At 34.3% G+C, this 16,184-nt stretch overlaps 1 protein-coding gene across 16 annotated transcripts in view; it reads right to left on the bottom strand.

The window, feature by feature from the left end:
- LOC121372756 (dynein gamma chain, flagellar outer arm-like) overlaps window positions 1-16,184 on the bottom strand; it is a 141,385-nt gene that overhangs the window by 10,781 nt on the left and 114,420 nt on the right. For 11 of the 16 annotated variants that reach the window (XM_041499253.1, XM_041499256.1, XM_041499257.1 and 8 more), the window contains 13 exons: window positions 15,134-15,319; window positions 14,566-14,721; window positions 12,847-13,056; window positions 11,642-11,787; window positions 11,002-11,187; window positions 10,350-10,461; window positions 8,806-9,215; window positions 8,006-8,228; window positions 7,163-7,372; window positions 6,401-6,598; window positions 5,864-5,980; window positions 5,024-5,135; window positions 1,480-1,536 (listed from right to left, as the gene is read on the bottom strand). In XM_041499253.1, coding sequence (XP_041355187.1) covers window positions 1,480-1,536; window positions 5,024-5,135; window positions 5,864-5,980; window positions 6,401-6,598; window positions 7,163-7,372; window positions 8,006-8,228; window positions 8,806-9,215; window positions 10,350-10,461; window positions 11,002-11,187; window positions 11,642-11,787; window positions 12,847-13,056; window positions 14,566-14,721; window positions 15,134-15,319 — 2,323 coding nt within the window. The remainder of the gene's footprint in view (window positions 1-1,479; window positions 1,537-5,023; window positions 5,136-5,863; window positions 5,981-6,400; window positions 6,599-7,162; window positions 7,373-8,005; window positions 8,229-8,805; window positions 9,216-10,349; window positions 10,462-11,001; window positions 11,188-11,641; window positions 11,788-12,846; window positions 13,057-14,565; window positions 14,722-15,133; window positions 15,320-16,184) is intronic. The other 5 variants (XM_041499260.1, XM_041499264.1, XM_041499267.1 and 2 more) reach the window with 1 other exon arrangement.

The raw sequence follows: 16,184 nt of genomic DNA, 5'->3' as shown, positions 1-16,184 counted from the left end.
CTTTATTAATATTGAAGGCTATATTACAGTCTTCTAGCTTTGTTTTATAACATCTTAATATAGACACTGCTGATCACTGTTGATAAATCCTATTCCAGTGATTCAAACAAATAAATATTATTTAACTTCCTTTCCCCCGAACAAATTTTTTTTCTAAATACAATAAATAGTTAAGAGAAAAATACTACATACTGTAAATCCTGAAATTAATGTGTCCCTAAATTAATGCGGGTGATGGTGGGCAGACTAAAATGTGACATGAAATTAATGCGAGTAGCCTCCCTATGAAATATTCTTTCCTAATAACACGTCAGTGTACTTTTTTCAGTTAAATCCAAGTTATAGCTGTTTTCAATGAGATCAACTCACTAACCTGTCAGTCTACATATCAATTAACCTGATTAGGCACTAGTGTTTTTGGTGAGATCAACTCAAAGTAATGATTTACATATCATGTGTAGTTACATAAATCTGGCTAAATATTAGCATACATGTACCATTACAACTATATCTTCCTAAGATATGTTGACAAAGTTGCAGCGAACATGAACAGTAAAAACCAAAGAAGGGGTCGACCTCAGGATTAGCATGCTAAAACCCATTCATGCGCGATGAATCTTGTCAGTTTTTGCTGGACTATTAGACAATTACATGTAGTCTGTCTTGCCTATGATGAATTGTGCTCCAGTTATTTTATAAATGTATTATAACTTTAATCTTTGTTTGTTTTAATAGTATGTGGCACATAGCCTGTTGGACTATTGTTGGACAAAACATAGAAATAAATGCATCATATTATTAATGCAAATAACACAAAATCACATTTTTCGCTTTAATATTATGATCGCATTAATTTCTGGATCTACAGTATTTATTTAAAAGAAAATCATAACAAGAAAATTCAACAAAAAGAAGAAAAACCCAGATAAAAATGTAACATTGGTGAAAAGATACCCGATTTATAGAAAATAACTGTTTACTGCCTTAAAATGTTGATTCATTTAAAAAAAATTAAAGATAGATAAAAATGTTAAAATTTTAAGTAGGAAATTTGACTTCAAAATTAAGGTTTTAACAAAAATAAACCATGAGGAATTTTATCGAATATCGGATTTTAGCCACAAAAGAGATAAAATGCTATAGGCAGTAACTAATTATTTTATTTATCCTTCAATCCAATTAGAAGAAATGGAAAATAATATATATTTCTAAGGTTTAGTATGTAAATACTAAAAATTATGCACTATCAATCTAAGCAAACTAGTTTTATGCATTATAACATTCAAAAACTAAACTTTTTTCTAAGATGCTATATTCTATGATGTCAACAGTTTTTAATTTTAATTTCCTAATATAAGAAAATGCAATTATATTAATTTATAACAATATTAAAAAGTAACACACAAAAATAAGAATGAAAAAACCAAAAATCCAAGAAAGTAATAAACAAAAAAAAGCTCTATGCACTTTGATTTATACCTTTAGGTTCGACAAAAATAAAAGTGATCTTGTTTGGCTTGTATTCTCTTCTAACAGCTACAAATGACATTTAAGAATATGAATAAAGTACTACGAAGACACTCGTCTCTGATGTACATGTACAATTCAATGTAGCAGTTTTAATGGACTGAACAATTATTCTTTGTCCTAATGACTTGGGCCCCGTTCTACGATGCGATCTTAGCTCTAAAATCACCTTAGTGCATAAGGTAGCTAATAGCTATGCATTTAAGGTGATCTTAGGGCTAAGATTGCTTCGTGGAACAGGGCCCTGGACCCTGTTTCAAAAACATTATCACAACACTATTATTGTCATAAATGCCTACTAAAAATAATTACTTTTTTCTGTGAGTGGTAGTCATTTTCCTTTGTCTTAACAATTAGGCTAGGGATTTTCGAAGCTTAGCGCTGCAAAACAGTAAAACCATTGTAGGCTATGATGTCACTCTAGCACATACCAGTGACATCATAGCTTCTAATGGTTTTAAGCTTTTGTAGTGCTAAGAAAGCTTTGGAAATATGGGACCTGGACCCCATTTTAAAAAAATGATCATAACACTACTATTGTCATAAATATCTACTATAAAATCATTATGTGAGTCATCTCCCATATTTTCATGTGCAGATCACACAGCATATAATGTTTTTTTCAATGAACATCGAGTTTGATAAATTTGTATTTATGTATATTAGATAAATTTTAACACCAATGAGTTTATAACGTTCTACGAAAATCGTAAAATCATTGTCTAACTGCCATTTTACATCTACATTAGTGGCTTTCAACTGTAAATTTTCACTGTAATTTATGACAATAATAAGCTACTATGCATCGTGGAACAAGCTGATGATTGTAGAAAAAAAATTGCAGTTGCTATGGTAGGTACATGTATTTACGACAACACATGGAATGAGGCTCAGGTCACTAAGGCAAAAGATAATGGCTATCATTCACAGAAAATCATATCTTTTGCGTTTGGCAATTACTGCCTTGTAAAGAAACTGGCTAAGTTACTTCATGGATGTGTGGTACCAATGAATAAATCAGGGCGACCAACTTTCCGGATTTTCCCGAAAAATCCTGAATTTTTAACCCATATCCGGAATTCTGGAATTAATGCCAAATATCTGGAATTTTTTCCAAATTCACTATCATTTTTTTTTTTTTGGAAGCAACATTTCTGAATATATTTGTCATTTTCTATATTTTTAAATCCCGAGTTTATTAAACAGAGTTTATCATTCTGCATTCTCCATTGCAACCTGAACTTAGTATTATCGACTGTTTCGTGCTATTACTAAGACGTTTGTCTATTGGCTGTATTTGTCAACAGCCGACCAATGAAAATGTTTTTGACATTCGAGTAAACTGAAGCCATGTATGACATTTGTCTTACTTATTATATAGTTTATGTATTCATTTTAAATATCATATAATTACTACGGGGCAGACATCGGTTCATGCAACTTCACCACGGTGTGTAAAACCTGAACATATAACAGAACACTTGCGATCGTACAAAAACAAAAGAAACGAATCCACAATTCTCTTCTTAAGTTCTTTTCGTATGCTTTCATGTGCAACATTTCACTAAATACTATTTGGCTACCATTAATCTGTGACACATTCATGACATTAATGTTAATTAATTAATTAATTAATATACCTAATGATCTTGTTTTATTCAAGTAAGTTAAACCAATGTAAATTTTTACAAACCATCGTTAGATTTTGCTGCGAAAATAGTAATGTAAGCATAATGCAGAACGATAGCCAGTCTTAATGTGGGTACCAGACGTTTCGTCCCCGATTCAGTTAACAGCAAATTAGTTCGACCCCGCTGATGAAATAGTGCAAATGTGGCGATGTACATGTGTACCTACATAAAAATAACATTGGTCCCAAGTTTGTCACTTTATTACTAATCTGTAGGTGGGAGTGAAACTGTACAACACTATTTGCTAATAAAGTGTGTGTGTGTGTGTGTGTGGGGTGGGGGTGGGGGTGGGGAGGAGATATTTTTTTTGTTTGGTCTGTGTGTTTGTGTGCGTGTGTGTGATAATGCTGTTAATTGCTGTACTAGGAATAGTAACTTTATTTACACTGATGAATATATTTAGCATGTTTTAGTAGACAAGCCATAAAGTAGGGCTATGCTTAAAAAGGAAGTAGAAAAATTCTGCCACTTATGTGGATTGATTTATACTTTATTATTGAATACATATTCCAATAAATAATATTTTTTTATTATTGTTATGTATCTCTTTGGTTGTTGTTATTTTTTTAAATATGTCAAATATGGCGTTATCTAAATAATTTTTAACATTTTTGAAAATGGCGTTTTCGCGTGCTTTAAACTATTGTTTTGAAAAGGGCGTTCGCGCGCTTAAAAATGAAAATGCCAGAAAATTCTGGAAAAATATTTCCATTAGGTTGGTCGCCCTGATAAATGCAATATGTTCTAAATAGTTGGTAACTAACAGCAGGGAACTTCCAACTACCATAAGGTTGCTTTGTGGATCAGTTGTAAAGCTTACATGTACCAGCCGTAAAAATCACCTACTATAAAGTCAGTACAATTAACATTAACTACAATTCTTTCGTGGACTGCAGCCTTTAACCTCATTTTAAAAACATTATTATAACAACTGTTAGAAATATCTACTATAAAAGCATAACTTTTTTCTGTGAATGGTAGCCAGGTTTCATGACAACTTCAGCTTACTATTAAATTGCATTGTTAAATTTACAATAGAACCAGAGTTCTTGTATGCAGATACAAAATTAAGTCAGATAAACATTTGTTCATTTATCGAGTCTAGAACCTTATATGGGCAAAATATTTTTGTCAGGTCAGTGTTTAACGTGCACATTAAGAACAAGCTGTTGTAGCGCATGGCTGTCATGGGTACAGGTGCTGGCCTCGGCTGGTTCCTCTGTCCAGGACAGGAAAGGGGTGGGTTGGGTTTGAGGGGGGACCACCTGCACTGGCAGGTGCAAGGGAGCACTAACAGTCCGACCGGGGCCGGTAACAGGCGGAGGGTGGTATGGTGCTATGTGAAGGAAGTTGGGCGAAATTTTGAACGGTCCATCAAAAAGTAAAAGGGGATCTGCGTATAGTTTGTTTTATATATTTTTGTAGGCACATATACCCGTAACTATACTAACCTTGACACTGACCATAAGTGACTACAATCAACCTTAGTTACTACTGCTTTTGCACTATGGAAAAAGTCCAGGCATTTAGTACTGTTTAATAACATTTATCACAATTACAATAACTATCAACTGTAGTTTTTTTGTTAATTTAGTTCATATTCAGTTTGTATTTTTGAAATTGAATCAGGTTAATAATAAATCAGTATTTCAAGTACAAAATCCTACATTGTTTGTTCAATTGATTGTGATATTTTAGTACTAAGTTCAAAGCACACTCATCAGTGCAGACAGTGCACAAATTTCTCTATTATACATAAAAAAAACATTAAAAGGAGAAAAACTAGACAGATGAAACCAACTTACATCTAGCAACCTCAAAATCTTTCTTGATAGCTGTTGGGGATATCCAGTAGTCGACTAAGGCACTAAGACACTGCCTATCAAAGCTGTCAGTTACGTATCTGCCATAAACCAGCTGTAATTATAAAGTAAACAGTTAATTGTCATCAACATTTATATTTACTGACCATCAATCATGTTCTTAAGTTTTTGTTTTCTCTTTACTCCTCTGTAACATTATTTATTACCCATATGGTCCCTTGAAAATAATTTCACTTGATATGAAATGGAAGCTCGTTTAATATCCTACATGTATAACTACTAACTTCTGAAACAATATATATGCATCTACTTATCTCTGGTCTAAGAGGTAAGGACCTCTACTTAATAAGTCTACTGGCATCTGACAAGACATCTACTAACATCTGACAAAACATCTACTGAGCTCCAACAAAGTACATCTACTAACCTCTCACAATACATTTGCTGATCTTCAATACATCTATAGTCCGTCCCACACAAAAATACTTTTTTCATGCTATGGAATTTACTACAAATTATTTATTTCTGTGCCGAATGATTTGTAAGTTGCACATAGAAATATAATTTTTTATTATTCCCAAAACGCCTTTAATTGTCTTCTTACATGTAATTCAAACCAGACTGAAATTATCTACAAAAAACAGTTTTACAGAATGATGGGACAAACTATAGTAACCTCTGACAATACATTTGATGACCTCTTGATACATCTACTAATCTCTGACAAAAATCTACTGAATTCTGACACCATACATCTTCCAACCTCACACAATATATTTCTTGACCTCTGACACAATACAACTTTTATTAATATATTTTTACCTCTGATAAAATAAATCTTATGCCGGTCCAAGAGATTGACCTGGAAACATGTCCTCCATCTGGACCAACCATGAAGAGAGGCTCCTTGAATTCACCCACTGTGTAGTTGATCGATTCCTGAAATAAACATCTGACAAGTCAGCATTACAGTACATAACATTGGGATCACCACTGTTAGCTTTGAATAACATTGTCTATAAAGCACAATCTGATTGAACATATGAACATAAGTGATAAAACAGATAATATTTATAAGTATATATATCTTGGAATATTTAAAAATATGCCATAAAAAGTACAAAAGTCAAGCATTATTGGGGCAGTGGCCCACCTCCTCTGTCCATTCATGTCTAATATATGATCATTTGAACTGATAAATATTTTCCATTAGATCACCACCATTTATATAAGACACTTAGCAACAACAAATAAAAAAGATGTTAACAATTATTTAACATTCAGCTTGCAGCACCAAGCAAAATGACTCTCCAGCCCTCTCTCCATCCTAATAATGAACCCAGTCCTTGTTTTACCTACCAAGAGCTCACTGTAGCCAATCTGATGGAAATCGGTTGGAGTGTTCCAGCCTCCTAGTCCAAACCTGGACCTCAGTGATATGGCAGCGTGCAAGTAACACAGATTGTGTAACATCACAGGCCATTCAGACCGACTGGACTGTTTGAAGATGTCCGGCTCCATCCAGCTGAACGAGCGGACCAGGCTGTCCTTCATCACCTGCAGCAAGGGAAAAGAAGGTTTAGAAATTGTGGTTGTTAAAGTTAGACACGGCCTAGAAGAATATTTTTCAAATGTTTTCAATGCTGTGGGCCAACCACCTACCTTCCAAAACTAATGAGTCTGCAGCTCTTAAGATCAATGCAAAGGTACATGCAAACATTGGAGAGAAAATAACACCTATACCAAAATTAATTTAAATTAAAAAACCCCACCAAAACATTACAGGTGCAATTATTATTTAATTTTAATTATTTTGAATTATTTTGTGGCAATAAAATGGAGCTACAATCACTGGAATTCACATCAACATTCAGCTGCCAACATTTATGCCAACACACAGGCATCATAGTATAAGCATTTAAAATACAGCATTTTCTGTTGCCAATTTCTCAATTGCATGGGTCAGAGCTAAATGTGAAAACTTAACAAAGAGTCCATATAAAAGTTGACACCATTACCTCCCAGAAATATCAGAGACCAATTAAGAAAAGCAAGACAAAAAACTAACAAAATATAAGATAACAAGAATAACTATTATTACAAAACTCTCAGCATTTTCACCTTAGGCGAGTCAATGATGGCTCGAACTGAATTCTGCAGCAGCCTGACAGGGATGTTAATGTCACCTGACTTGGACGTGGAAGGAACTTGAGATGACAGCCACAGTCGGAACTGAGGATCTGTTTGTTCTGGGTTCTCGGCCAGCAAGGATTCAATCGAGCTCAGCAGACTGGTAGCATTATGAGCATTGTGAAGAAGCACCCAGCTACCCTGGAAAATAAAATGAAACGCAAACATATATAGATATTACATGAACATGAGTATAGTGAAATTTATGGAAAGAATTGAAGAACTGCAATATACAATAATATAAATCATAAATTTGGCATAACACTAATGCCATTGTGATAATTGATTTGCCACAAGCTATAATTAATTTTACTAACAAACAGTAAAAATTATTGTATTCACTATGTATCTGATAAAAATTTGTTACATAATAATATAATTAAGATAATAATAAGTAAGGCAAGTGACCACCTTAAAACAGGTCAATTTGCACTACATTAAATTATTTGATTGAAGAGTAAATTGAATTCTTTAGATGGATGCCTGCTTAATAAAGGTAGCAGCTGTAGGAGGTGTGACTAAAACACATCCACATAATCATTAATACTCCACATTCCCTTTAAACCCACATTAACTTCTAACCTTACAAGTAAACTGCACTGTATTTCAAGTAATTGTCACTAAAAGACAGTCCCGAGTCAGGCCCCCAATTTTATCGGAGGTCAGACTTGGGATGGACATGTTCCAAACCCTAGTGGTATATGAGCACATAAAGCTACTTACCTACCTACTTACTAAAAGACAAATGCTGGTTAATAAGTAGATGGTAATTACCTCGGTCATTCCCTTCAGTATGTGTCTTCTGACTGCTCTCTCAGTGGTGGCATTGCTGTCTGTCAGGTTGATCATGCTCATCTTCATCTGCTTTTTGTTGGCGAAGTCAGTAAACAGTTTGGCAGACATCTGAGACTCATGAGAAAACAGCAACATGATCGGCATCGTCGGACTGCTCTGTTTTACCATGGTGGCAAGGTCGATGGCTACATCACCAATGTATCTACAAGTACCAATATTACCTTTAATAGGTTATTGTCACTGAAATGGGTATGCATAATTTTTATGGACGCTGTTTGAGAACAGTAGGTGATGTATGTTATAAGCATAAAAATCAGGCAGCAATGCAGAAGTAGTAGCTGCAAAAAATCAGTCTGATGCCTTCTAATGGAGACTGGTACATGGGAAACCCTCATTAAAGACAAAACACTGACATTGTTAATTAATAACGAACGATGTCAAAACAATCATGGCTTGTACATTAAAAGTTATGGAATATTAACTCAGGAGCCACGAGGTATCTAATAAATGGTAATTAAAATAAGGTCTGAGTGTGAGATTTAAAGGTAACAAGTTGGCAGGACATTACTTCTATAGAATGGTGGAAAAATTCAGGAATGGAAGTCAGTCTTGTAACTCAAGCCTATCAGCATTTTGTATTGTACATATATAACATAATTTATTATAACTGCTATGGATCCTTAAAATAGGGAAGACATTCACTAATTAATAGAATTACCACATAAATAATGTTCTTAATAAGCTATTATGACAGTATACTTTAATTGACATTGGCTTACTGTTTTCCAAGGACCTGGACAATAAATGTTGTTGAAGCCTGAATGATCCGATCACTTCTCACTGCTCTGATGACACACAGTCTCTGTAAAGGTTTGTACACATCGTCCATCTTGTCTGGCAGTGGCATGTTTTCAGGCTGATCGCACTCACAGAGGTTCCGCCACTGCGTTTCGCGGCCATCTTTTGGCATGCGGTCAAACATCTCCTGGAACCACTCCAGATGTGTGGCCAGCACCTGCAGATTGTGGAACTGGTCATCAGTCATCCAGTCAAATGGTTTCTTGGCCTGCACGATGCGGCTGTCTGGAGACTGGGTAAAACCCAGTGAAGACATCACGACCGAGCTGTAGTTTGGTGAGATCAAAAATTCCCTCTCACCAGGACCAACACGGTTTTGAGATTCCTCAACCTGAAAATAACAGAAAAGTTGCTGAATATGTGTTTAAAATCATAAAATACATAGATTGCTGCAAATTAAACAGGCATAGCTAGAGTTTATTACCCAAATAGAATAGGCAGGCCCTAATCTTGCCGGAGAAATAAGAGGGGTTTTTTCTGACACTGTGTGTATATATATATATATATTAATAGGCTCGTAGGAACCCCACACTCGAAGACAAAAGTGTATGGTTTCTTTTGTCCAACTCAGCATTAATAAAGGTAAAAGTATGGCTTGTGGTTCCCTCTACTATAGAGACTGTGACCCTACTCCAGATATCTTTCATATAGGCCTGTGTGTGTGTGTGTATGCAACCATGCGTGTATTTATATATATTATAGATGCTATCGATTGTGATACACCTTTTATTATTTTTGTACTAGTATCATATGACGACCATTTTATGAATATGGTCTGTGTAGCGTGTGTATCAATACCAGGATATCACAATACGTCGTGGGTGGCAGACATACACTTTTCATTATTTTTATATATTTATTTATCATTAAAAAGGCTGTACTAATACAGTGTATATCAGTTTTTAATCCTGTCAAACATATTCCTGTGAAACGTCCTGTGTGACAACCGTTCTGTACGGCTTGTGTAGCGGCTAAATCAAAACCTGAATATCACAATAAGTTGTTTTTTTTTGACATATATTTATTGTATAACTTGTCATAATAATATCAGTCTTTAATCCACTAAAACATATTCCACTGTAGTGATTAGTCACAAATCACCTGACCAGCTGCCGTTCTCAGCAGCCACGGTTTAGCCACATTGAATAGATTTGCTCTCCAGAAGTGTAATGTAGGCAAGGGGCATAACTCACTCAAGGGAGGTAAGACCCTTCTCGCACAGGACTATACAGCCAACAAAATTAATTTTGACAAGTTCACCTTATTCATTATTTGTATCAAACAAGTTTTTTTGACAATTTGTTTCTGTATTCATTATTTGGTATCAAACAAAAAGTTTCAGGAGTCACTAAGAGTCAATATACAGATTTGCCAAGGTGTTGCTAAACATTTATTCAATGTTACACTCATCATCAATGTTTTTCTTAACAACAAAAAAGAAGAAAGGACAGTTAACACAACTCACCTCTATAGCAAGCAGCAAGGCATAAATAAGTCTATCTCTTTCAAGTAGAGACCTTGCAAATGTTGTGTAGGCACTGTAAGTGAGTTTCTCTATCACAGCTTTCACGGCAGACCTGAAAACAGTTTCTTCATTAATGTTAACATTCACACTGAGTCCCACATATAACATTTTTCTCCATTTAATGCTGAACACTCTTGAGGTTTGATCAGTTTTTAAAACTGTGTTTTTCTTTGATCCACTACCAGTGTGTGAATGTTCAGTAGTTGATGGGAAACAAAGTTAAATGATAAAAACTTATATAACTAAACACAATAAGCTAACATTGCTGACAGAAAAAGAACACCTGTAGTTGCTGTCAAAGAAGAAATACCCATAGCTGACCTCAGTAATGTATTAGTTACATCATCTGACTTAAGACTGGTAGGTACTGGGTTCGTACTAGGATGTATGGTCTTTAACCTGACTTCTCTTTCATTAATCACTAAATACTAACCATTAACACACTGTCATGGACAGATAAACCAAATAGCTGAAATGTATTCCCAGGACAAAATGTTTGAACTTGAAATGAATATGAGCACATAAATCAAGTTAAAATGAAGTAATATTTACATCTATCTTTTATTTATCAGGTGAGACAAACACGACTAACCTTTCTGAGTGACTGACCGCGGACAGGAAGAGAGCTTGGAACTTGCTGAAGGAGCTCTGGTAGATGGGGTTCAGTTCTCTCATGTACTGAGCTGTGTCAAAACATACTGCAGCTCGCTGGGCCAGCGATCGGTACATCTCACGGGCTTTCATAATGGAACTCTCATTCGCCTCCACGCGACTTTCACTGTCAGTAGAAACACAATATAGGTACGTTATTTTTAAAAAGAGTTGAAAATTATCTTGAGCAAAAAAAAACTTTGCAGGGTCTTCAAAGACAGAAACAGTTCTAGAGTAGCACTAAAATCTGGAATTCCAGAAAAAGGTTTTTTGTTTCCATTTAAACAAAGACAATATGAATTAATATTAAAAAAGCTTTAATGTACAATGTACAAGTAAAAGAAAGAATTTAATGTTTAATTGGCAACAAATAAATAGCAAGCATATGACAATTGTGACATGTCTGTGTTTTGAAAAGAAATTTACAATGGATATCAAATAAATCATGACAAAATAATTTTCCCTCAGAAGGGTCATGCTACGACTGGTCTAAAATTTGTAAATTAATTATAATTAATTCTGTAAACAAATAAATGAAAAATTAATTCTTTAAAAAGACCTGAATGAGTGTGGGTGTTTACCTCTCCAGTGTTTCATCATACTGCTTCATGAGGTCAGCCAACCTCTTTGTGGCCTGAAGGTCATTCATGAGTCGGACATCACTCGACAGCTGGTTTCTCATCTGCTGATCCAGCTGATGCAACTGTTCCATGTTCTCCAGTTTTTCCTGAACAAAAATCATTTTATAAAAAAAAACCCAAATGCACTACAAATCAAGGGTGCCAGAAGTGATGGGTAAAACAGATAACATGATATATGTAATGATTCAGAGCTCGAACTTAAGAATTTGTTTCCCACAGCAATTTTTTAAAGAACTGTAAAGGGTAAAACAGTCCACCACAGCAATTTTGAGCCTGCCTATGGCAATGTTTTTTTTAAAAAGACATCTGTAGAAAATAAACCTGACTGAAAGGCTATCTTGTTATATGCAGACATCTTTTAAATGTGCAAATGTTAAATATTGCCAGATAATGTACACCAGGTGTATACATTTCGCCATTGTTGAGCTTCTTTACCGGCGGCACAAAAGTGTCATCGGTGATGCTCTCTACCTACGGCAATTTATATCTCAAAGACGGTAATGACATGGTCATTAAAACATTCTTAACCTAATTAGGAAGCATTTAATTTTTTTAATATTACAATGAAATAAGTCATAATTAAAAACAGAAACAAAAACAGTGAGTCAGGAAACAATAGTTTTTATGGTCAGCTTTATGAAATTATTTTTACACTCTTTTAACACTTATCAGTTAACTTAGACTTTACGGTATCACATCACTCACTATGTTTGTCAAGTCTTATGATTAAAGTATGGCTCTTTGAAATCACCAGCTCTTGTGATGTCTGTTCTAAATAACAACATCCTAAATGCTGTTACACTCTTATAAAATTTTCAGGATTTTTCAAATACATTAAAAAGATGAACAAATATTCTTTGAATCTGCTTAAATTGAGAACCATGTTCAAAGTGATTAGCAACATGTTGTTACACTCGTATAATGTTCACAATTCTTCAATTACATTAAAAAGATAAACTAATATTCTTCGACTGCTTATTGAGAACCATGTACAATTGAATGAACAAATGTTTAACGACACACCAGCACAAAAATACACATCGGCTATTGGGTGTCACAAAAGGTAAGAACTATGTACAAAGTGACTAGCACCAAGATACTGTATTTATGAAAACATTATTCTTCAACATTAACAGTTGACTGACCAGTCTGAGAGTGGTTCTCTCGTTTTCCAGTCGAGATTTCTCCTGCGACATGAATGCGTTGAGCAGTTCTTCCTCCATGTCCCTGCGACTCTGCTGGAAGAACATGACGGTCGTGTAGGCGGCCAGATGCTGGTGTAGCTGGTGCGGCTCGATGGTTGTGTGCAGGTACAGACGGAAGTTCGGGTCACACTCCACCTCATGGTCCTCAACCTACAGATTGTACAAACACAATTTGCAAAATCATTTCTAATTTCCAAATTATTCATATGAACCAGCTGTAGCTCAACTGCAATGCTATATTTTCTCTATCATATATCTGACGCAGAAAACAAAAAGTTGTGTGCAAGTACAGACATAAGTTCAGGTCACCCATAATCCTCAACCTAGATTGTAGCAACACAGTTTGAAAATAATTTCTCTCATCCTCAGGTATATAGGACAGAGCATGAAAGAAAGCTATTTAAGAAATTTCTCTCGCACATGGGATATCATGTGCTTGTGCTAAACATGACATCATTGGTAATATGACATATTAATGAAAGATGGTGATGTGAGGTCATCAGCCAACAATTTTAAATCAATATTTTGTCATTAAATTCTTCATTATATAACTTATCTTATTAATTTGTAGTGTTAAATTTTATTTCTTACACACTGGTCGGTGAGAACACCATGAGTTATTTATGGTAACACATAGTTGTTTACACATGTACGCGTGTTAACAATTTCACGACATACAATAGGCTGCTCCTAGGTGATGACCAGGTCACACGCCATATAACCGTAAATAAAATGTGTCGAGTACGTGGTTAAATAAAACATTTAATAATTTAATAATAATAAAGCTCACCAATGCCATATATCCAATGAAAAACAACACAATGGAAATCGATTGCACTATGACGTATAGTTAACCTGACAATCATGTGTCTGTGATGCATAAGTCAGCTACAAGTGCAAAGGGTTGTAAATATCTTTTAGTCGAAAAAGATGTTAAAATTTGCTTAAAACCTGTTTTTTGAGGATATGTAAGAAATAGAATAATACATTTGTGTTCGTTAGATACCATTTATCTCACAACTCGTTGTTTAAAAATGTATCAAACTTGCTTTCACTCGTTAAGATATATTTTAAAACAACTTGTTGTGAGATAAATGGTATCTAATGGCCACTCATGTATTATTCTCTATTTAACACATAAAACAAACACAGCAAATATGACAATGTAGTTTATTTACGATAAAATAGTAAAATAAAAAATTAACTTTTTCAGCCATCTTTGTCTGTTCTTTTAAAATAATAGTTTATTTACTGAATGAATGAGAGAAAAAGACTCCATCATATACAGTCATGTGGGATAGAAAAAGTACACCCTTGGTGATAGAAAGTTTGACCACCTTGGGTGTACTTTTTCTATCCCACGTATGATAGAGTCTTATATTCTAACTTTCATCATTATTCATTCTTACCAGCTGTAGCACAACTACAATGGTCTATTTTCTCGTCTTTTAAATGTATGAAAAAACTAATTCTGAAAGCACTAAACAAAAGAGCTGTGTAGTACATTATCCCTGTACACATTTTAGAGGATAATAAATTGACAAAATAATACAAAATTCGTAGAAACTGAAAATGATTAACATCCTAAATAAAACTAATAACAAATTAACCTAGTCAAAAACAGGAGACTGTGTAAAAACAGAGTTGCATGATACTCACAATGACTTTGAAGCGAGACTTGCCACCAATAAACCTGTAGCTGGAACGAATGGTGTCTCGGAATCGTCTGTCGTTCACCAATTCGGTGATATCACAGTCTGTTACAAGGAGTGGAGTACCATCAGCCAAGCAGTTTTCAAGCTGTGATCTCATTTCCTAAATATTAAACCAATACACAATATAAGAAGCACTGCAAAGAAGTCAAGTCTATTAGATATCATATATAATGGACCAAAAAAGTGTTTGTTTTGATGATAAATGTGGTAATCAGAAAATAATATAATGAAATACACAGTTAAATAGGTTTGTTTTATTCCACTTCAAGAATAAGAAAAAAAACCCCAGCATACTGGTTTAATCAACTACAAAAATAGTCTAGGCAATATTTGTTTGGATTTTTCAGTTCTAATTTGCTAAAAAATGGTTATACCTGCCAATTTTGTCAAGCTATAATGCATGTGGTAAACAATGCATCAAAATTTAATGCCTCCAGCTTTCTACCACTTTAAGAGAACTATGAACCAAAATAAAGTTACTGGTCTGTCATACTGTAAAATGCTCAACTCACATGATACTTTGTCTCGACCATCTCTGTGTTTTTGAAGTAGCAGTGCAGCCAGTTGAGAACGCGAGACGTCGGGTCACAGATCATTGGCCAGGCTGTTATACTCTCCTCCTGCATGAGAAACACTGCGTTCTCCAACATCAGCTGAGTCGTGGGCAGATTCTGAATGTCTAGACGCATGACATCAAGCTGGAAAGGGGAAAATATCAAGATAAAGCTGCTTTTTTAAATTAAAAAATGTTTTAGTTATTTTCAAGGCATGGTTCTAGTTATTGAGCCATGTAAGTTATTTTCAGGTATTACAGCTTTTTAACCATTAAATTACACATTTACTTACATCATATTGATTAAATTATCCAATATTATAGAAAATATTTTGAATATTTTATTAAAATTTTATGTAGCCAATTTTCTGTATGAAGCCAATAATAGTAATAAATTGTATAAAATTGTATAATGATCTGTTTTATGTAATGACATCCCATTTGATATAATGATGTCCCATTTAATGTAATTATGTAATTTTTTGAAGTTTAGTATGGTAAGCATACCATGTTCCCAGCTGATATAACTTTAGAGTTTAGTGATGAAGTGATGATCTACATCAATATAAAAATTCAATAGTTATATTAAAACACTGTAAAGAGCTGGGTAAAAAAGACAAATATCACAGATACAAATGTAGGTAACATTAAAATTTAGAATAAAATTTAGTATCACAAAGAAATTTCAACAAAGGTTCAGAATAAATGAATGAGTCAAGTATGTATGACCAAAGTGAGCACAACACAAGACTATTTCATCCTTCCTGCACTTCCTGTAGGAGGACTGCCACTCTCTCAGGACTGGCTTGCAGGAATGAAAATGTTTGCAACTGCACCATTCCACTCATTTTGCCAAGTTAAAAAGATACACTGCAGGGCGACCAACTTTCCGGATTTTTCGAAAAAATCCGGAATTTTTAACCCATATCCGGAATTCCGGAATTAATGCCAAATATCCGGAATTTTTTCCAAATTCACTATCATTTTTTTTTTTTGGGAAGCAACTATTT

This window comes from Gigantopelta aegis, chromosome 4, assembly GCF_016097555.1.
Source record: "Gigantopelta aegis isolate Gae_Host chromosome 4, Gae_host_genome, whole genome shotgun sequence".
In the NCBI taxonomy this organism is placed as follows: Eukaryota; Metazoa; Mollusca; class Gastropoda; order Neomphalida; family Peltospiridae; genus Gigantopelta; species Gigantopelta aegis.
This window is presented reverse-complemented; position numbering and strand designations above follow the sequence as displayed.